Source organism: Dromaius novaehollandiae, chromosome 1 (assembly GCF_036370855.1).
Source record: "Dromaius novaehollandiae isolate bDroNov1 chromosome 1, bDroNov1.hap1, whole genome shotgun sequence".
In the NCBI taxonomy this organism is placed as follows: domain Eukaryota; kingdom Metazoa; phylum Chordata; class Aves; order Casuariiformes; family Dromaiidae; genus Dromaius; species Dromaius novaehollandiae.
Window position 1 is genome coordinate 152903114 of NC_088098.1, and position 21700 is coordinate 152924813.

General features: G+C 42.0%; 1 protein-coding gene across 2 annotated transcripts in view; it reads left to right on the top strand.

Moving 5' to 3' along the window:
* Positions 1–21700, top strand: part of SH3RF3 (SH3 domain containing ring finger 3) — a 260428-nt gene that overhangs the window by 195239 nt on the left and 43489 nt on the right. The window contains exons 4-6 of one of the 2 annotated variants that reach the window (XM_064503497.1): positions 1178–1531; positions 15977–16077; positions 20869–21039. In XM_064503497.1, the coding sequence (XP_064359567.1) occupies positions 1178–1531; positions 15977–16077; positions 20869–21039 (626 nt within the window). The remainder of the gene's footprint in view (positions 1–1177; positions 1532–15976; positions 16078–20868; positions 21040–21700) is intronic. The other variant, XM_064503506.1, reaches the window with a different exon arrangement.

Here is a 21700-nt window from a genome sequence, read left to right on the forward strand (position 1 = left end):
CCTTCAGTAGGACAGATGAAAACAATTTTTTAAGTTAGACCCTGAGCAAGTCCCCCAGGGGCCATCATGATGCTCCCCAGCGGAAGTGATACAGCTGGAAAAATGCCTTTGTTTGTTTGTTTTTTGCATTAAGATGACCTATGGCAGGTAGAAGGCAGGGAGATAAAATCAGAAAGCTTTAGAAACTAGCTCAAAAGCCTATGTGGCAAACTTCAAGAACATACGTATGATGATGAGCCTGTGAATAGGGAGGAATTAATGGGGATGCTGGCAGGCTGTAGATGGTGTGACACTGATAAAGTCCCTGATGCTGTTACCTGCTCCTGTATGTGCCCACGCTTCCCTTGTGATCGCAGTAGAATAAATGTTGCCCAAGAGCAATGTTTTGTTCTGTGGTACAAACTGGAGCAGACATCAGCAGACTGGTTTCTGAACTGGGAGAGGTGTTGGCAAGAAGAAATCAGGGTGCCACGGTGACTGTGTCGGGAACACAGGTACTCTTGACTTCTGCCCCTAGCTGTGTCTCGGCAGACTTAGGTTGTGTGGGGGAACATTGTTCTGAAATGTCATAGTTTGAATTGCCTCCAATTTGGGTTGTCCAGTTTTAGCCTAACTCTCCTGAATACTTATTCTGCATCTCTCTCTCTGTTTTTCTGGCATTAGAAAGAGGATGGAAATAATTTGCCCAACTTCAGAAAGTTAAATAAGCTGAGCCTCTCCCTGGAGCTGGATAGTAATGCCACACTGTATGTGTTGTAGGGCCCTGGGGACTGGAAGGCTTGGGGCAGGTTTTGACACACATGAGGTGTTGGTTTGAGTCGCAGAGACCTGTCTGGCAGACAGAGAGATCACAGACAAATGATAAAACCAGGTTGGATTTAAACATTTCCCGGGCACCTATTTGTGAGGCAGAGCCTGCAGGCATGTGGTGCATGGTCCCTGACACCCTCCCTCACCGTTGCAGTGCTCAGCATCATCCCCCTGTGAGGGCTGGGGCCGGCACAGCCATCCCTGCCTCCTCCCCACTGCTTGGAAAGGAGCTTGATGCTTTTCCGAGGGAGGCCCTGGCAGGTCCAGCAGGTGCCATTGGCAAGCTGTGACAGGTTGTTAATGTTCCCCCTTCTTTTTTTTTTCTTTCTTTCTTTTCTTTCTTTCTTTTTTTTTTCTCTGCACTCAGCTCAACGAATCAGCTAAACAACTTATTGAGATGGACAAGACATGCTTAGCTGCCGCGTCTGGCTGTGATGTCCCTTTGCCATCTGACACCACCATGGCAGTCAATTTGGCGCAGTGCTCTACCTTAAACAGTACAGGAGCGGTCAGTGCCATCCAGAGGCACATTGAGGGCAAGAAGAATGCCAAGAAACGCCACTCCTTCACTGCTCTCAGTATGACACACAAATCCTCCCAGGCCATGAGTAACAGGCACTCCATGGAAATTAGTGCTCCTGTTTTGATCAGCTCTAGCGACCCGCGAGCTGCTGCCAGAATCGGAGACTTGACTCATCTTTCATCCAGTGCTCCAGCCCAGGTAACAACGATGCATAAATGAACTGTAACGCTGAGCTGAGGAGAGGCTAGTTACATAAATAGCCCCATTTATTAGACTTACAACATCACAAGCACCTAGATGGTAGCTGAATAAATGGAAGTGTTTTTTGCATAATTGCACGCTGTACACACCATTCTGCTTTTCACTGACTTACTTCTTGCAGTGACATTAAGTTCTAACTGCCATAAAATTATTGTTTTAATTTTCTAACTGATGGGGTACTTAAAGGTCTCGTTCGTCTTTCTCTCCCCAGCCCTAGTTCGGGATATTTAAGGCTCACAGTAATAATTATTTCTAGGCTGACACTTGATAGACGGGCTTTCAGCTGGTTCATGTTTCCTTCTCCTCCCCCTACAACTCTCACTAAAAGATCAAAATAATCACTGTGCCCATTTGTTAAGACAGATGAGTAGAATAACTGTGGTAATAATAAAGAAATAGTGACCTAGTTCTAAATCTTTTGTATGTCTGCACAGCCAGAAAGGGGCAGCTCAGATTGCTGCTAAAAGTCCATTTTGAAAGAACGTGTCTCAGAAATCAGAACCGTCAGCTTGGTGATGCATGTATTTGCAAAGCCAGGAAAATATGCAGCTTTGTAAGCTGGTTGTTGAAAGCACACAGCCCAGAGGGCCTGATTTGTCATTGCCTCACCTCTTTCAAAGTAATTTACATCTATGCAAAGTTGTTTTAAAGTGCTGTCATTCTAATTTGACAGTATTTTGCATCTGTCTTCTGCATGCATCAATCACTGGACAGGTAGGAGAAGCTGGAGAATAAGGCCAAATAATGTTAGATTTGTTTTGCAGTAATGCAATGTATTAAAAAATTTAGTTGTACAAATGATTTATTTGAAATGCAAAGTAATGCAGCTTATATTCCATCACTTTCAGTTACAAAAAATAATAATTTGGAGTGATCTTATCCCCTTTGCTCCTGAATGTATTTGATGTCCTGTAGGATAACAATGTTGGCATGAAATTCGTATGCTTGGGTACACATCAGGGATAAAAAAGATTTTTAAAGTAATTATTTCCCTGTAGATTACTGGAAGATAAACAAATGCACTGTACTTTAATGAGTGTTGCACCTGGCTAGTAGCTCAACAACTCTAGAAGGTTTTAAATTAGCATACGTGCTGATTGTATAGGCCCTTCCCTCCATTCTCCTTTCTAATGAGAGGTAGCAAAGACATGTTCTCTTGAAAATCCCAGCAGAACTGAAAATAAACTTCTAAGCTATGTCTTCTGAAGGCCTGGCAGAGATATGAGCCAAACTCACCAAGGGTAGGCTGAAATCCCTTGCAATTGCCCACTGTTTCTGTGGATAAGGGAATCCAAATGGTAATTTGCAATTTGAAGGAGCAGAAGAAAATGGAGAATAATAGTAGTGCCAAATCTTTTCTGCCTTGGCCTTCTTGCACAGTCTTCTACACACTTTGTGTGCAGCTTAGCTTCTCTTAAAGCATCAGTACAGTGTGCCTGAGAAAATGAAGTGTGCAACTACACTAGCATTTTAGTGTGGATCAGGAGGTCACTGCTGAAGTGAATTCACCCAGTTGTCCCGCTCTTACTGTGCCTTGGCTTGCACCGTGGAGCAGACTCAGACCACATTAACAGGATTTCTTTCGGATGAACCTAAACTAGAGCATGAGTTTCCAGAGCACACCCATACACTCCAGCCACAAACAGGCAGTCAGTCCATGGGACCCAACCACAAGTAGTCCAAGTAAAAAGCCCCAAAACATGTTTGCTGTTGAAATCAGGTCCTCAGCACCAACGGCTTCACTCTACAGATCAGCTCCTTTTGGTCTGCACTGCTTGCTAATGTGGAGGTAACCTAAGTGTAACAGGGTTTTTCCACCAACCATTTAATACTGTACTCTGCTGAAAAAAGCAGTCCTGCCCTTTTCCTGTCCCTGGCTGTGCATTCCCGCCCCTCGCACCTGTGTCCCTGGACTGGGACAAATGTGTGCGTGCCCATGCAGTGACCCGAGGCTGGAAGCGATCCACAGTACAGCTGCTGGCCATGCTGGTATGTGGGCAGACAACTGGGGGAGTTGTGCAAATGGCAACAAGCAACAAAGCGCAGAGATGGATCAGAGTGCTTTAGGCAGGCATGCTTTTTTATGCCCATTTACAGTGCTGGCGGGGCCCCGCAGCAGGGACCAGCATGACTCTCCTCATCTCTAAACCCACCCCAGGGCTTCCAACACACACTTGTGCCACGAACTGTGAAGCAAGGGTCGCATTCTTCATGTATGTGCCATACTGCCACCGACTGCGTGACTGGGCTCTCAAGCCCCTGCAGCACAGGTTTGAAGGGACGTCAGGGAAGGCAGGGTGCCTGCGTGCAGCACTGATGTGCAGCAGGGCCAGCTGAAACAGCCGGCTGAGGAGACACTGCCATGGCAGAGCAGCGCACTCTGCTTCTACCTCGGTTGCACGCTTCCCCCCCGCTCCTTGTTTGCACGTAGGAGCCAGCAAAGCAGCTCCGTACCACTGCAGTTTAGCTCATTTTCTCCCTCCTGCCTTTTCCAGGCAGGGTCTCTTTGCCGTAAAGTCTTCCCTTCCATTTCACCCCCTCAGTGGGAGGCTGAAGGTGAGGATACGGCCCCCACACAAAGCACTATATGTGCCAAGATATCCTGGGACATCTGTGCAACAGCATAAGTACTAGACATGGGTGAGGGTCCCTAACTCATCAAGTAAATGACACCCAGCTTTTTGGCACTCAGCGTGACACATTTGGACTTCACAGAGATGACAGTCTGTGGCTTTTCTGTTCTTATATTAGTCAAGAAAAAAATCATGCATGCGCTTTGCTACAGTAATGTGAAGGCTCACTCTAAGCTAATAAGACACAAAAATTAGATGATAAAGCAGAAAGTGCATAGTTACTCTCCCCCTTTTTAACAGGATAACTGGCGTGCAAAATTCCACTCATTTTGAAGATCACTGTGGCATTTGGGCACAACTGGTTGGGGACACGAAGGTACATTGGGGCTCACATAGTTCTCGCCAGAATTTCTGTACAGTTGGTCCGTGAGGGCACAGTAAGTCCATCCAGCACTTTCCAGAAGAATCTCCCACAAGGCACAGATGTGCATGTAGGCTGGGCAGCACAAGCACAATATATCCAGCACATCCCAGCAGTCCTCCGTGTGTGCAGCACTCACACAGATATACTAGCTCTGGATGGACTACCTTATTTGCTGGCCACTTCTTGACATCTTTGTCAAACTTCTGGAAATCCCAAATAAATAAAAGTCTTCAAATCTGCCTGGACAAGTAGAGATTGTTTTTCCAGGGTATATCTTTGATAAGTTAAAAAGCTATAAATTTCTCATAACAAAATGCTGCTTAAGTTTCCAGATCATGATGGGACCATTCACATGCTGGTCAATGATCTGCTCCACCAGCACACCCTTGTATTTTATTTTGACAACCAGTGGAGGAAAATGTTCTCCAGAGTAAATCATGGTTATCAAATTGCAGTCCTGTGGAAGGTTAGTTCAGTCCTTTCTGTGCAGCAGAAAGGAAGACATGTAATCAGTGTTACTTGCAGAAGCAAAGCTAAGGCTGGGGTGTAATGAAATCATTCAGGTGTGCCAGAGTGGGGACAGGCTGACGCAGGCATAGTGCTGCAGCCCCCAGTTTGGGGAGTGAGTCTTCTGCCTGAGAGCAGAGAGCAGGTTCGCAGAGGAGGCAGCAGAGCACTTGCCTTGATCAGTGCTGGCCAAAAATTTTTTGGCCAAAATCCAGGAGGGGGAAAGAAAAGACTTGGTGGTTCACAACAACCTTAGTGAAAAGAGGTTCCCCTTTGTCGACACCCATTATTGCAGCCCCGAGGACCCAATCACCCAAAATGTGACATTTGCATACACAAATACATATGTCTGCTTTCTGGTGCCTTTTTATTGCTTTTGGGTTTGAGAGATTTAAACATTTATATTTTCAAACTTTGCTAGAAGTGTGGATCTGTTAAACAAAAGCAGAGCTGACATTCTCATTATATTTTCTTAACTGTAGGAGCAAGAGCCTTCAGAAAAAATGCCACACTATTGAAATGCTTGCAATAAAATCACAAGAGCTATCAACATGAATTCTCCTGCTTTCAGCTTTCTTAGTTAGCTCTACAAAGAATTTGAATTTACCCCTTACAAAACAAATAGCATCTATATTTATATATCTATTAATACCATAATTATAGGGATTACATTTTAAATCAAAATGTCAGAAATTCACTTCCTTCTCTGCCATCTGCTTGGACCTGACATGGCTCTGAAACAATTAATGATACTGCAGCCCCAGACAGAAAATCAGTTCAGCATTCCTCTTTTATTCAAGTGGCTGAACACCAGCCAAAGTAGCATGAGCAGCAGACCCCTGAGCTCTCACGTGCAGGCATTCAGGGCAACGAGAATCTTGTCTTTGGATTGTTTTTGTTCTAAAATGTGTCTGGCATTTTTAAGGTAAATGTTATACATGCTTTGTTTGGGATTTGGCATCCTGACAACCTACAAACTTACTCCACTGTGGTGTTACTGAGTGTGGGTGGGTTGGCAGGTAGCTGCCAAACTTACAGGTATGCTCTCCCACACGTAGATGTCTCACCTTTTCTTTCCTCCCTTGAAGAGGAACCGCTGTGCCCTACAAGCCACCATCACAGCCCTTGAATGGCTCTTTCAATAACCATCTCAGGCCCCTGCTGGTTTGCAGCAAATTCGGTCAAAGTATATTTTTATAGGGGAAACAACAAATTTGCAGTTTCACTGCTGACTATCTGGCAAACATGCCTTTCCTTTCACCATAAGAATCTAAATTTGGTTTGTTGTGGTTTTATATCATGTTCTTGAAAAATCCAGGCTCTTTACCATTGTTTATTTAGCAGATCTCCTTAAAAAAGAAATAAAGGAGTTTTGTTCACTTCAGTAGACATGAGTTACTCTGGTATGTATGAGGATTGGTATTTACTGAACTGGAGGATTTTTCTGCCTTTTAAAAAGGTCTCACATGCTTTTTTCCTGCGTCTTGTCCCTCAGACAAGCAGAATTACCTCACAGAAGTTCTTGGATAGCATCCAGTCCCTTACCATGGGCAACCCACTGGTGCCCTTTGAAACAGATGTGTTAAAGCCAGTACCCATTTTTCCTGAGGACCCGAGGTGCCTACATCTGGCAGACAGTTTTCTGCAGGAGACCTTCAGGGGCACCTTCTTTCCCTCTGCTGACTTGATAGGAAACAGAGACATTGAAGGCTTCTCACTGTAGGAACCAAAAATGTAGGTGGAAATTTTAGGTGTTTCAGTAAACATGGAATATATTTCACCCCTTAAAAGTGATTTCATGCATGGGACTATATTCTTGTGGTTTTTGTCAGTTTGTATCAATTGAAACCGGAGTTTCATGCTGTGTTGACATGGGGTTTTTTGTGTGAATTTTTAGACTATTATAAGCCTCCTGCCTCTATAGGAGGGCAGATATTTGTACATTTTGAGCACTGACATGCACAAGAACAAGACCAGAGTATGAAATCACATGTTTTGAAAGCATTTCTACATATTGTTAACTTAATAATTGAAGACTACAGGCTTTCGATAACATTTGTGTTCTTTAAGTAGAACCAACTCAGCTGTTTCCTGTTAGGTAAGATGCATTTGGAAATGAATGAGGCCTAAAAATACTTTAATGATTACAAGCCAAGGGACGCTCAAAGGTAGAACAATCAACTTCAAGCCGCAGCAGCTGGATAAAATAGCACCAAACAATGCAGACTGAAAACCACAATAGCCAAGATACAAAGCATTTATTTTGAAAGGTGCAGGGCTGGTATTTTCATTTCCCTTGCAGGCAAATTTACATGCTCTGTGTTTTATGCCTGTGTGCTGAATATCACTCATTAAACATAAGAACTCCATCTGAAAGGTAATGGTGTCTGTCCATCATAGAGAATGTCCTAACGTGCTGGTGAAATGGATTTTTATTGCAGATGTAAGTGATGCTGCAAGCTTGGGACAGAGCTGAAGCTGAATTTGATTATGGGTGCAGAGGAGCTGGTTGTAACTGAGACTCCCCAGGGTGCTGGGGAGGTCCCACTGGACAGTAACTGTGCCTAGGCCTCAGGTGGCTCATCTTGCTTCCATTTTCAGCCCTTATGGATTATTCTACCCTGCTATTTGGGAAGGTCATAGGTCAGTACTGCTCCAAATCCCCTGTTTTTTTGAAGGAAAATGCATCTCATGAATAATGAAGTGTGGCTTCGTGCACGCCAGCATAATAGTGGAGTGTGGAGGAAAGGACCCTCCTCACCACAGGAACTTCTATGTGTATTTTGAACAATTCATCACCATGCACAGGAAATCCATTTGTATCTGTGTGTTAGCACGGGCTCCTAACCAGAGGCCACACGTTCAGGAAAAGCTGAGAGCAATGTCTTGCACGATCCCAGTCCCAGACATCGATAGTATTTGAAATAACAAGTCTTCCTTCAAGTGTCTCTCTATATAAATCATTTGGAAGTGTGACTCCTTATCAGTTACTTAGAAGTGCTGAATTTTAGCTGAGAAAATGTAATAGCAGAGCTGTGGTTGAGCCTTGACTGATAACCTAAAAGTGCTGACCATGAGAAGCATACAGATTATACTTAAAATCCAAAGACTAAATATGAACCTTTTATTTTCAAGTGTTCTACGGGCTCTGAGAAAAGGAGAGAAATTCAGATATTTTTCAGTTTGGTTTGGAGTCCAAATTGTATACAACCTGCCCTGCTGTTATGCTGTGAGCAACAAACTGACTAGACGTGTATTAATGAGATTTAGACAGCTGAAACCAATGGCAGCTGTCTCAGGGGATTTCACCAGTCAAAAAGGCAACAGAGAGGTAATATCAATTGATCCAGCCTATGTTTCTGTCATTTAGGTCCAAATATATCATAAAAATAGTGTAAAAGACTTCACTGAAGTCTAACCTAAAGTACTCGCTCTCTTTATGTATTCCCAACTCTACTCTCAATTGTTTAGAACTGGATCCAAACATTGGTTATTATTTGCATCTCTATTTTAAGTAACTTTATAAAGAACTTTTGTTGGGGGGGGGAGGCGGGAAGGAGTTGGGTTTTTTTAAGCAGAGTGTTTCAAGCAGACACGTAAGCTATGTTTTTTATAGCTACCAACAGGTCTTTAAATGTACTCTGTGTGCATTGGGATATATTACATTATTGGTCAAAACTGTTGCAAATGAGACACATTAACTGGCTGAGTTTATTGACTGGTTACATAAGCTACCAAGAATTCAGGTCAAAGCAGAATCACCTTTCAGAAACTACCCACTTTCAGAGACAATGTTTTTTCTTTATCCCATAATTGGTCTCATCATAAATACATTTTGAAAGATCTTTTCAAGAACCACAAAACCTAATTTTTTACTGGATCTAGGTAAGAAGGATATGCTTTAGGAGGGTGTTTATTCAAGTCTGCATGAAATCCTGTTGACTGTAAAACAAAAACAGATTTTTTTTCCACATGCTCCTCAGGATAGTAACCAAAAAACATTTTTCCACCGAAATCATTTTTACACAGGGGTAATCCTGAGGCTTTAAGCTACCTGCCAGTCAACTACTGATGTTGGAGACTCAGGAGCAAGCAAGGCACTGTCTTGATATTTACACTATACCACAAAATCATGTCCATCCAGCAGATGCTATGTGTACATGCATGATATTTTAGCAGAAATGACTTCAATGTGTATTTTTCCCTTTTTGTTTGTTTGGCTTTTTTTCTTGTTTATTTGTCTAATATTACAATTTCCCTGAAGGGGAACTCTTAGCGGAGCCATTTCACAGGCTCCTGATGAGTTTATTGTTCAATTATCAAAAGAATAATTACAAGCTTGTGATTAAATTAACATATTTTAGAGGGCAAGCCCTCACTTTAAGCTTTCCTGTCTCTTCATCTGCGCTTTTTCACATTGTTTGATCCCAGCATTGCAAGAATCCATTTACTATAAAACCTCCGATAGCATGGCGGAGAGCCAGAACACTGCCACTAAGTGCTGAAAGGGTTACTGTGAGAGAGAAACAAAGCTGAATAAAATGTAATTCTCATGATGCTTATCCACATGATATGTAATTAGTCCTCATTTGAGGGAGCTGAGAAACTGCACACCAAAATAATCAGTGCTCTTGTAAATGGTAGTGTCAGATGAACCTGTGGAAGAAGATGCCAAAAACTTCTTTTTCCTCCAACTCGTAGCCATCCTTAGATTGCAGGGTAATGGAAATGAAAGCTAAGGAATCGTGCTTACATGTCTTCTCCAGCTCTCCAAGTAGCTTTACCATCTGTTCAGAGAAGACATGGTGACATGGCCTAGAATTTTTGGCCTCTTAGGAATTAAGGCCAGTGCGGTCGTAGCATAGGCTGGCATAATATTCTGCCTTACCTTTGCATACATTAGCCTTAGACATTTGCAGATTGGAGGAAACCCTTAGTGAATATTAAATTATATAAAATTAGCTCTGGTTTTTGCAGGAAGGAGCTGGGTATTTATGCAGCTGCAGCTGTCATTATGCGCATTTGTTTGTTTTTACACACATACCATTAAGGAAGAAAAAGTCGTACTCTAGAATTGGTAAGTCTATTTTACTTCCCACTTTGATAATTAGCATTTGATGAGGCTACTTAATCTCGCCTGTAATACTTTTCATCAGTACTTGGTGGCACTATCATGCATTAAGTGCTTATACATTATTTCTAGGAGCATTAAGGCCTGGAGTGATTGCCACAGTCATTGTTTTATGGAGTCAGTGAATTAGAGAAATAAGTTGCAGGAATCTTAAAGACCATTAGCCTATTTTCTGTGATATTTCCAGAGGATGGTATATTAACCTATGTGAGTTGAATGTTTGAGTGCTTTTCTCTTATTATAAATTAATATTAAAGAGAAATTTAAAATAAGCTGTAAATATGCATTCTAGGCATTAAAAGAAATTTCCCTGTGAATTAATGAATGTGATAAGTGCCCTGTGGTGAGACAGTGCTGGATTTGCTTTGAAGTCAAAATAGAGATTTCTGGTTGGTGATTTTCAGAATGATAAGAACATTCGTCTGATAGCAACAGCAATTATTTTTCTGTGAAGGCTGCTGCAAGTTGCAATATCGCTGTACTCTGCTCCTAGTTTTATCACTGTCTTCATGACTTCTATTCCCCTCCAAGAGAGAGTCACGTGCTTTTGCAAGACATTTCACTAATCCCCACAGGTACCATGTCTTTTCCAATTAAACCAAAAAATGGCCTTAAAGTAGTAGAGAAAATCTGAAGTATATCTACAAGAGAGAGAAAAAGATAGTTCATGCTGGAAGTCCAAGCTGCTAATTCTCATGCTTTTATAAAGGTGTGGATGGAAAGAGAGAAAGCATCAGGGAATGAATTTGAGATGACATTTCAGCCTAGATGGGTTGTTATTACCCTTAATTTCCTGGCCTCTGTAGGCTTGTCAGTAATGTTTTGAGAGGTTGGTTGCTTTTAAATATATGTCAGAGCTGACACAAGAGGCTGCAACATCTCAGCAGTATACTATTTACTCAGGAGTATATGCCATAAACTGTAATAGAAATATACCATTACATATACATTAAGGTACAGTTTGTTTTGATGCTCCTGTAGTTCTCTTGTAAATAATGCTTATCAGTTGGAGGAGGAATGAGATACAGTTGAGCTTAGACAACTTCCAGTGACTTCTGAGGAAGTCAAACTATTCATTCTCACCGGGAAATGCTGACCCTTAGGCTGGACAGTCATCTGCAAGATTCGGTTTTGTCGGCTAGCTGTGGATCTCAGTATTTTAAAGCCTTCCTTTCATGCGTGACCCGAGCAATGCCTAGTGCCACTACTTATTCAAACATCTACAATTTGCACTGGAAATGCTGTGTGAGGACAGAGAGCAGAGATGCTGCGCTCCACTTCCATTCTGCTCCAGAGGACCACACTACCCTTAGGACTAGATCAAGCTTAGCCAAGCCTCAAGGTGCCTTTGTGCAAAAACTTTTCTCCTTTGCCCTCGCACAAAGTCTCACTGTAACAGCCAACTCAGAAATGGGGACGAGGAAACTCTCTGTTCAGCCAGACAATTTTTGAGGGGTCCTAGAGGCACGAGTAGCTATAAGGCATCAGCTTGAATGTTTTGGGGGGCTGTGTCTCAGCAGTCGTCATGATGAGGAGCCTGCTGTGTTTACAGACAAGAGGTCCTTTTATATTATTATTCAGCTCATGGGTACATAATCACCAGCTACACCAGAATAACTAAAAACAAGTAATGGAGCCTGAGCTGGGACTGAGAAGTCTGTCAGCAGCATCTTGTGCCTGTGTGTGTAGTTCTGGAGTTTTTACTCAAGATTTAGCCCTCCACAATACAGATGATATTATGGTGCTACTAATGGGCATGAAGAAACAGAAATTAGCCCAGAGACATCCAGAGGTGGTTTTTAGTGTGCTTTTGTGTGATTGTTCTTCTGTGCTGCTTGGCAGCTGGGGCTGAATTGTCCTTTAGAAGAAAAGAACTATTGCTATTGAGCTGAAAACATCAGCACTGGTAAGTGGTACTCAGAGGTTGCCAGACTGAAGTGGGGGCATGACAAAAGTCAGATGTGGCTGTTTAGTGGCCTAAGTACACGGGATGAGAGCTGGTAGAGTCTAGTTCAGAAAACTACACACTGCTATTACAGTTAATGGCCTCCTAATCAAGAGGTGTGCTACAGTCTGATTACACAGCAGGTCATGTCTGGAAACTCACTGGCTAAATGTTTAAAGGTGTTAAAGGTTCATAAGGATACAAAGGGGCACCAAATGGCATTTTCGGAAGTGACTCTGCCTACTTAGATTGCAAAAAAATCAGTGGGATTCAGGCACTGAAGTACCTCTTACTGCCTCCCTGAGAAAACTCTACAAGGTGCCTGTTTTTATCAGTAGGTGCCCCTATGCCTTTTAAAAACCTGGCTGTCAGATGAAGTCTCCTCTCAGGGAGTGCCTAGTGACTGTGAATAGCAGATGTGGGGAAGAACGATTAAGATCCAAGTGCTGCAGTGTTTGGGCCCTCCCTGTCTAATGCCTGCATGTGGCTGTATTTGTGTGCCGTGGTGCCACAGTCAGTCAGCTCACACAGGGACATGAAATCAGAAAGGAAGGATGTGGCACACAGACCTCCCAAAAGCTATTGAAACAACAAAAAAAATCAGGGCATTCATTCAGATTCCCATTCCCTTGAGCAGATGAAGAAGAAAGGAGGACATTTTAGTACCTTGTTCCTTAGATCACAATAGCAAAAGTACAGCCTGGCTCCAGGGCTAAATAAAGAAGGAAAACAAATGACATCCTGCCACTAGTTTTGATGGAGAAAGGCCTGGAGCGTGCTCTAGGAGGATTATTAATATTACCGGTAGTTGGGGAAACTTACAGAAAATCATAGAAATGTTTCAAAAACATTTTGAGTGGAACGGTAAACTTCCAATAATGGCAATCAAGAATTTGAAGAAATAAGACATCATTCTCTCACCAAAATTTGGTCTCTGCAAAATCTTCTTGCAATTATTATATTGCAAAATAATCTAGCAATATTGTGTCTTCCAGTATGAGTTAATCAGTGATACATTAGAGATAGAGCATAACCTTGAATGACGAGGCTTAGAAAGCCTCCACCAACTATATGAGGAACTGTAGTTTAAATGCAAAGCTAGTGAACATTCAGATGCATAGTAGCAATCAGACAGCCACTGAGAGAATTCATCACGGAGCACAGAGGCGCATGAAACTGCAAAGAAGAATACTTGTGTGCAAGTAAATGCCGAGGTACAAACAGAGGAGCTGAATTCAGTGCAATGAGAGGCGAGTAGATCCTGCAGAGTAAAGCTTCATGGTGAAAGGTGGGGTCATAGGCAAGTGCACCATTGTGTCAAAGCCTGCAGGGTGAAGCTAAAGAAAAACCGGAGCACAACGAGGAAGCAGGCACTGACTTAGAATGTGGATGCATATGGTATTAGGCCGTGTAAAGTGGCAAAAATAAGTGGTTTGTAGGGTCCAGACTAGCACCAGATGCACCAATAGTACAGTAACACACAACAAGCAAGAAACTGAATGTCAAATTGATACAAAATGTCCAGGACTATGAAGATTTCTTCAGGTTTACTCAAGGGAAGAAGGCAACACTGCCATCAAGCAACAGTAATGACAATTATGTGATGTCTTAATTGCTAGGACGGTATGTTAGCACAAGTGTAATAACGACTAGAAAGTATTTGGGCTCGCACTTCCAGAATTACAGATGACAGAGAAGCCAGCACTTTCAGTGTAGACGAGTGAGTGGATGGATGTAATGCAGCCACATTGCTCTCAGGGCTTGAGCTGGTCTCTCCGTAGAGCTCAATGCTGCTCTGTAGAGACAGGCTGTCTTCATCCAGGTTGCCTGCAGCATGCAGTTGTGGGTGGGATAGATGCCAAACACTGCCTTCACTGAGGTGTGTGGAGAGAGACCAGTATAAACTAAGGCAGGAATAATAGTGTGTGTGTTACACTGTTGTGATTTTCTCTGTTTATGTGGTTGCACCCTGTGGTTGTTTGCTCAGCTTTGTTTTTTTCTTGTAAGGTAAAAACTAAAAGTGTTCTGTTTTACAGAAAAGGATGGAGACTGATCTGTTATCTGTTTTCTTGGAGGCAGTTTCTGTAGTGCGGAGAAGATGTACACTGGTGGCACAACATAGGGAAGTTTGAATCACTGATTTTTCACTTACCTCTTGGGTGAGGCATTTGCCATGCCTCTCTGCCCACCACCTTCCACAACCCCTAACCCCAATAACCAGCTCAAAATAACAAGTGAGGGATCATTCTCCAGCTATCCCTACTTTTTTTTTTCCTATAAATTGATATTATGTCACTGGCATGACAGGCAGGATTAATAGAGCTTTAGTCACAGAGCTGGAAAGAATACTTACTTTTGCACATAGGACTAAGCACTGCCTGGAACCTTCCCTGTTTGAGCAAGCAGGGAGAAAGTGAGGAGAAATAATGAGAAAAAGGAGATGTGCTTGTCACTACAACTTCATGATTGAGAGTAGTTGCTGGTGAGAGAGGAGACAGCTTGCTGCTTGTCGCCAAAAGCTAGGAATCACAGGGCAGTGTCTTCACATCTTGCTGCATAGTTTCTTAATGATGATGTGTTAATACATAGCAAAGCAATATAGATTAGCAACACAATATTGAGACATGACACTGTAATAATTATGTGGGCTTCTTGGGAAAGAGGTGACATTGAAATCTGTTAATTAAATAGCAATGTGTGTCTTGGTTTAATTCAGTGTAATTTTAAGTGCAAAAAAAAAGTCCCTATGTCTCTGTTCCCAAAATACATCAATATTTACAGTTTATTAGATGGCACTTGGAAACAAAAGCTGCATTGAAGGTCTGTGAACTACACAGAATCTTTGTTGAATGTAACAGGTTCTGTCTGAATCTGCAATTTCTACATATACTCCAGATCTTACTGTATGCAGTGTTTGGCTGGACCTGCTAACACCTTTTGCTCAAATAAACCGTTACAAGTCCCATTTGCCCAGCTCTGCCTTGTCTTTGCAGGAAAGATTTGTTGCTACTGCCCTTGTCATTGCTCCAGGAGAGGTTTACAGTCAGGATTCATTTTTAACATGGATGAATTGGGACTTTGTTGCGACAACTCGCAAGAGTTTGCCCTACATACTTTTGCTCCGCATTAAGCTTTGAAAAACAGAAGGATTACATTTAGAAATGTCTTTCAACAGCAATAGCTGGAAAATAAATTTGCCCAGATCTTCATAAGAGAGAAAGTAAAGTAAAAGTGGAGCAGACTCCTACTCCATCCATTCAGAGGTACTCTTGTTTTGGGTTGTGTTGTCACTTACCTCTTTTTCTTAAGGAGAAGAATATTCCTGATGATAAAACAGTATACTGAGATGAGATCACATTTTGGAAACTGGATAGTGTGTTCTTTTCCATAGATCCATAAGTCATTAATGAAAAAAGCAAGAATTAAAAAACAAGCTACTGAGGGAAAAGGTTACCTTTATCAAAGAAGGTACCATTGCAGAGATATACATGCTGAGCTCATTTTACAAAGCAGCCAGCTGGGTTGGCTTTCTAAATGTTTTAAGGTTTGCATGCAAGGTACAGCTGAATTTCTCTGACATGTACATGGAAATGCTGTTAATAAGCTAATATCCCTCTTGTCAGAAATGTATTTTTGGAATGGTGACAGCTAAAAGATGTCCTTTTTATGCAGTATCATGAAAGTTAAAAGTCTGGGATTTGACACAGGGTGTGATTTCTTCCTCTGTGCCTTCTCCCTGCACCGTTTTAAGAAGCGGTGGGCTTCACCTTAATCCTTGTATGTTCTTGTTTGTGTTTTTCAGGATTCCTCTTCAGCTGGAACAGCCACGGTGGCTGGTCCCAGGACAAGTGCAATAATTGGAGATCAGGGAACACCACCGAAGGTCCAGCTCCCCCTCAATATGTAAGCAGCCATCTCATCTCAGTCACTGGTTACTGTTTGTTTCGAATCATGTGTGCATGTGTGTTTACACTTTAAATCTGAAAGCCTAGATCTCAGATCAGCAGCATTCTGAGAGCACAGTTACTGCAGTTTCATACCTCACCCAGCCTTTGCTGAAGTTGGAAAATGAACAGTGAAAGGCAAGAGCCCACCACCCCCTTTCTATGTAAGCCTTTTTCTGTTCCCAGTAAATTTATTACAGCTGTGTGAATCACTGTGAAGCAAATGGAATGTCTCTGAGCTAGAGAAAATCTCATTCCTTCGATTAAAGCTCTTATAAAGGTGCAGCCCCATACAATCACACACCTGATGCATTCATCATTAACCAGAAAAAAATGATCCAATTACATTTTTCAGCACCATAAACAAAGACATCAAATAAACTTTTTAAATGCAAGAGTATTGGGAGCATATGAGCTTATTAAATAGTATTTGGAAGAACAAAAGGTTGACTGGATGCAGAATAAAAATGATAGACTTCATTATAATAAATCTTTTATAGCCCAGTTGGTTTATTTGGTACCTGCCTAGCTAAACCACTGAACCCTTTCCTCTGATCACATGTGTTGTGAAAGCAGTAGAAACATACTGACACACAAACATGCACACAAATATTTTAGGGTTCTATGATATAGGGAAAATAATGTCTAAGTGCACAAATAAAACCCTAAAATAGAATAGCAAATCTACTTTAAGGAAAATAGGGAATTTGGAACAGTACCAAGACAAAATTGTTCTTAGGTATGGTCATCTTAGATTGTTCTTCTTTTACTTCTTGGTCATCTTATATTGTTCTTAAGCGAGGTCTTCATACTCAAAGGGTACCACGTGTCGCTCTCTGCCCCACAGAGAGGTCACAAATCACCCTGCAGTCATCCAATGGAGCCCGTGTGATATATAGTGAGGCAAAAAATTGTTTTAAACATTGCTCAGATTAGGAAGCACTAATTGCAGTATTTCCAAAATTTAGTTGCTAAACCAGGATATCTTCCAGCTCAATGAAAATAGAATATGCTTCTGCCTCCGTCCCTCAGCAAGCCATCCACTTCTTTCCCATTCCTCTCCTGTCATCTCCCCCGAGAAGCAGCCTCATAATCCGGTCTGTCATTTTATATTTACAAGCCAAGTTCCAGTCGAAAAGGAAGTGTTATCTCAAAGCTGTAACAGAACCAGAGAGGAACATCCTTAAATAGAGTCCTGGGAATTCTGTGTTATAATTAGAGTCACAGACAGCTCCCTTAGGCCAAGAACATGAGCTACCTTCTAAGTTAGAAAATTTTTTAGGGAACTTTTTATGAAGATTTTGGATTCATCTAGGTCTTACTCCCCAACCGTTAGTTTCACTGTTTTGCATAGCCTAGAATAACTTGTTACTCCATTTTGTGAGATTTCAGTTGTTGTTGTTTTACCACTTTCATCTCAGCTGCAGAAAGTTTGTGAGTGAAGTTTTACATCTTAAATCTAGAGAATGGTGAAATGCGGCCAAGTCCAAAGGCTTTGGCTTAAAGTAAAGCCAGCCTCGGCAAGCTGAGCTGTTAGCCACGATTCTCTGCCAAAGGTAGAGCCCAGAAACAATTGCTGGTGAGTGAAGCTGTCTGTAGTCAAATTGTTTTCAGCTGTGTCTGACAGCAGGTGTCCGACCCATCTCTCTCCATGGTCCCCTCCCCGCCAACACATTTGGCGTCCCGATGGGATGGATGCGTCCGCCACATCCAGCAAACACAATGAGACCCTGACAGAATCAATGTGCTGCTTGTCACAATCTGTTGTCCCTAATGGACAGGGTTTTCACTGCATGTGTAGGTGAGATTCAGGGTCAGGCATTTCCATTTTCTAAGTGCTGAGATACTCCTGGTGGTATTTCTGCCTGGAAGAATAAAAAATAATGGAAGAGAATATTTTTGTCCAGGTAAAGCAGGTCTTACAGGCTCAAGGAGAGCCAACGTGGCTGCCTCACAGCACATTCCCCAGCACTGCAGTTCTGGGAGGGCAGCATGGATTCAGGTGCAGCGCAGGACCAGACGTCCCCATGCGTCAGCATGCCTTGGGCTTAGGTTGTCCAGCCTTCACACAGCTCTGAGGACTGGTTGCAGAGTTGTCCAAGTGGCTCTGGATTGAACTAGACCAGGTCTAGCAGAAGCAGCACTGAGCCAGAGTTAATAAACTTTCCTAGGCCCTTGCTAGCTCCATGTTGATCCTACAGGCATCCCTGAAGTAAGTTCAGAGAGCACGCAGCAAGATGCTTAGCACAGGTTAAGACTGAAGGATTATTAGCTTAGGCCACGGAAGCAGCTATACAGTCTCCAGGTGTGTTGGAGAACCAGGAGTAACGTAGCCATGTTGGTGTGGTGGTGACTATAGAGGAAATGCCCAGGGACCAGCATCCCGCCTTCCCTGCATAGGTGGTATGATCACCAGTCCATTGAGAAAGCACTGATCACAGCTCTTGTCCCAGAGTCATGCCATGCAGTTATCGCATACAGTTATGAGTTTGGCAATACCAAGATTGGTCAGTTTTGGCATGGAGTCCACGCTGGACTATGCTGGACTATTGTACATCTTTTAATCTTTGCAAGGATTTTGATACTCTCTCTTGAGTATGTTTAGGCTCATTTTGATTATTGGTTAATTCAGACTTCCTGGAGTTTAAATCAGAGGAATTTTCACAGAGGAACAGAAAGAAACTAATAGGAGAGCTGGAGACAGCTGCAAGGGAAAGCAGCCAGCCTACAATCTACCTATCTTAGGCTGGTTTTCCTTACACCTTCTTCCAGCATCTCAACCTGTAAATTACATCATTATGTGTAGCCCTTTGGGAAAACGAGTAAGTGAGTTTCTCTCTCTAAAAAGCTGTCGGTGACCATTGCTTTACCCCTAGCTTCTGACTATGATACCTATATAAGCAGCAACTTAAAAACGGGTAGTCAAAGCCATATTTTTTGCTGCCTCAAGTGCGTGCAGTCCTGGCACTTTCCATTGTGTCCTAGCAGAGTACTGTGTGGAAGAATTAGCACTGAACCATGTAACCTTATTTCATGTCAGGGAGATGTATTTTCATGTTCTGCAGTTCATATGTAGCCTCATGTTTTCCATCAGGTGATGAACAACAGACCTAATCAAGGCCACCTGATTATACAGACCAAACAAAGGATGTGCAGGATGGTTTCTTCCATCTGTTGAATAATGAAATATAGTTTCTGATTAGATCTTTGTACCCTATGCACGTGGTAAATAGAGCCAAGCACATCAACCTAAGGATGCCCCAAGGAGCTGTTACCAAATATTTCATATTCTTCTCATTACTGCTGTTTATTTACTGCCTTCAGAATAAAAATAAAGAAATCTACTGTTACCATAAAGAAGTAGAATCAGTAAAACTAACAGGATTTATTTCTCAATTATATTTCCTAGAGAGCAGAAGTAAAAAGCCATGTATCATTTTTATTGGCTGCAAGTCTACAATCACAATGGTTATAGTTTTCATTATTTCTCTGGTTTACTGCTATAAGGTGGGCAGCAAGCATCTTCTTATCCACCCCCTAGCCTAAAAGCATTCTGCTGCACTTTGTAGTGTAAATGCAATTTTTGTAAGTGTTTCCCCATTTGTCCTAATGTCTCTGCACTGCCTCTAAGAAACAAAGCAAAAAAAAAAACCTCAAGGAGGCATAACCTTGATCAAGAATTACCAGAAATCCCTTTTGGATTTGTAGAAAGGTGACAGTGCCAAAAATTGATATTTACAAAGAAAGTGTTTTTTTCTGTGTGCATTCTTCCTATCCTATCCAGACTTTCCTCTGTTCCCTGAAGTGCAAGCAATCATTCTTAATTTTCAACAAGGATCTCTCCAAAAAGAAAGATTACCTTCAGGGACTTTAAGTTGTAGTCATTTCATAACATTAGACACATCCCTGAAGTAATGACAAAAGAATAAAAGGGAGATAAAAAGAAAGATTCTAAACAAAGAGAATAAATAAAACTATAATTAAATAAATAAAAAGTTCTACATATTGGGTCCCAGATCAAACATTTAGGAATATACTTGCATACAAAACATCTAAGGCCAAATTCTACCACTTACTTAAGCAAAAATCCCATTGCAGAATTTGGCCCTCTATGAATTTTTGTTTTACCCACAGAATGTAAGAATTACTGTCCTGGATCAGAATAGTTCAGTGTGTTGTTTCTAACACTAGCCAGCATAAAAAGCATAGAGAAAGCTGCAGGAAAAGCTGTCTTAAATATTTTTAAAATAGCCTATCCAGAAGAAAGGTTTCTTCTCACAGTCCACCTAAGAGGTGGCTCACACCCTGAACCGTATGAATATATACTTCATCCAGATGTTAGACTTTGGAAATCACTGCTATTAGAATTCTGCATATTCTTGGTACCTGTTTAAAAGCCCAATCCTTCTGAAATTGCTGTTAAGTTCTTAACTTTAGTGCTGTTTTGTAGCAGTGTTTTCCTCTGACTGATTGTGCATTAGGTGCAGAAGTATGTCCTCCTCTTAATATCTAAATTACCCCTTCCCTTTAATCTCATTAGCTGTCCCCTTATCATCTTAGCATTTGATTGATCTGTTTGTTCTATGCCATTTCTCGTTCTGTTTACTGTAATTATGTCCCCTCTTAATCACTGTTTCTGAGCAGTGTGTGCACCATGGCACTTTCTGCTCTATGAGGCTGTGATCGAAACAGGACAGTCCTGGTTTGACATCAGCTGTGTGCTTTCTTTGTGTGTAACCTCTCCTCGCAGCTACCTAGCTCTGTACGCCTACAAGCCTCAGAAAAACGATGAGCTGGAGCTCCGCAAAGGTGAGATGTACCGGGTCATTGAGAAATGTCAAGACGGCTGGTTCAAGGGCACGTCTCTGAGAAGTGGGATGTCTGGAGTCTTCCCAGGCAACTACGTGACTCCCGTTTCCAGGTGAGTACTGCTGGCCAGAAGTGGATATGCCTGGGCAGGGGGTGGGAGGAATTCTGTGTCTTGAGGACGCTGGAAAAAAGGGTAAATCTGCTTTTAAATCACATGTTCCTCCTCCAGAAATTTTCCAGTGGCAGTGTCATCCATAGTAGGCTTGGGTAGTGCAACTTTCTGGTTGTGGCTTCGGAATTATTCATATTTTCAGAAGACTTCGTTAATTGTTTTAGATGTTGGCACTTAAAATTGTTTTGATGGTCCCAGCCTTTATTGTTTTAAAGAATCTGGTGGCTAATGATTTCTTATCATTATGGAATTACTGGTCATATAATGGGGATGAGCGAAGTAAGGAATACTTGCGGCTTGCTTTATGGTAGCCCTCATTTAGATTTTGTTTTTCTGAGATCAAAGCTCTTGGGTTATTTGGATCAGGACTAATGTTTGAACAATTAAAATTCAGATTTGGTAGGTGAATTCAGTAAATTATTTCATGTTAGCTACCTCTGTCTCAATTACAGAAGACGAGAAAAGGAAAGAATAGCATGTTTGGGAAGGAATGCCATTTGTTAGAGCTCAGTATTGGACAACCCCAAATCAAAGAGTGTTTGTGATCCAGAGCCCACTCTGTGAAATACTCTGCTAGCTGAGGAGAAAGTTCACCACAGTG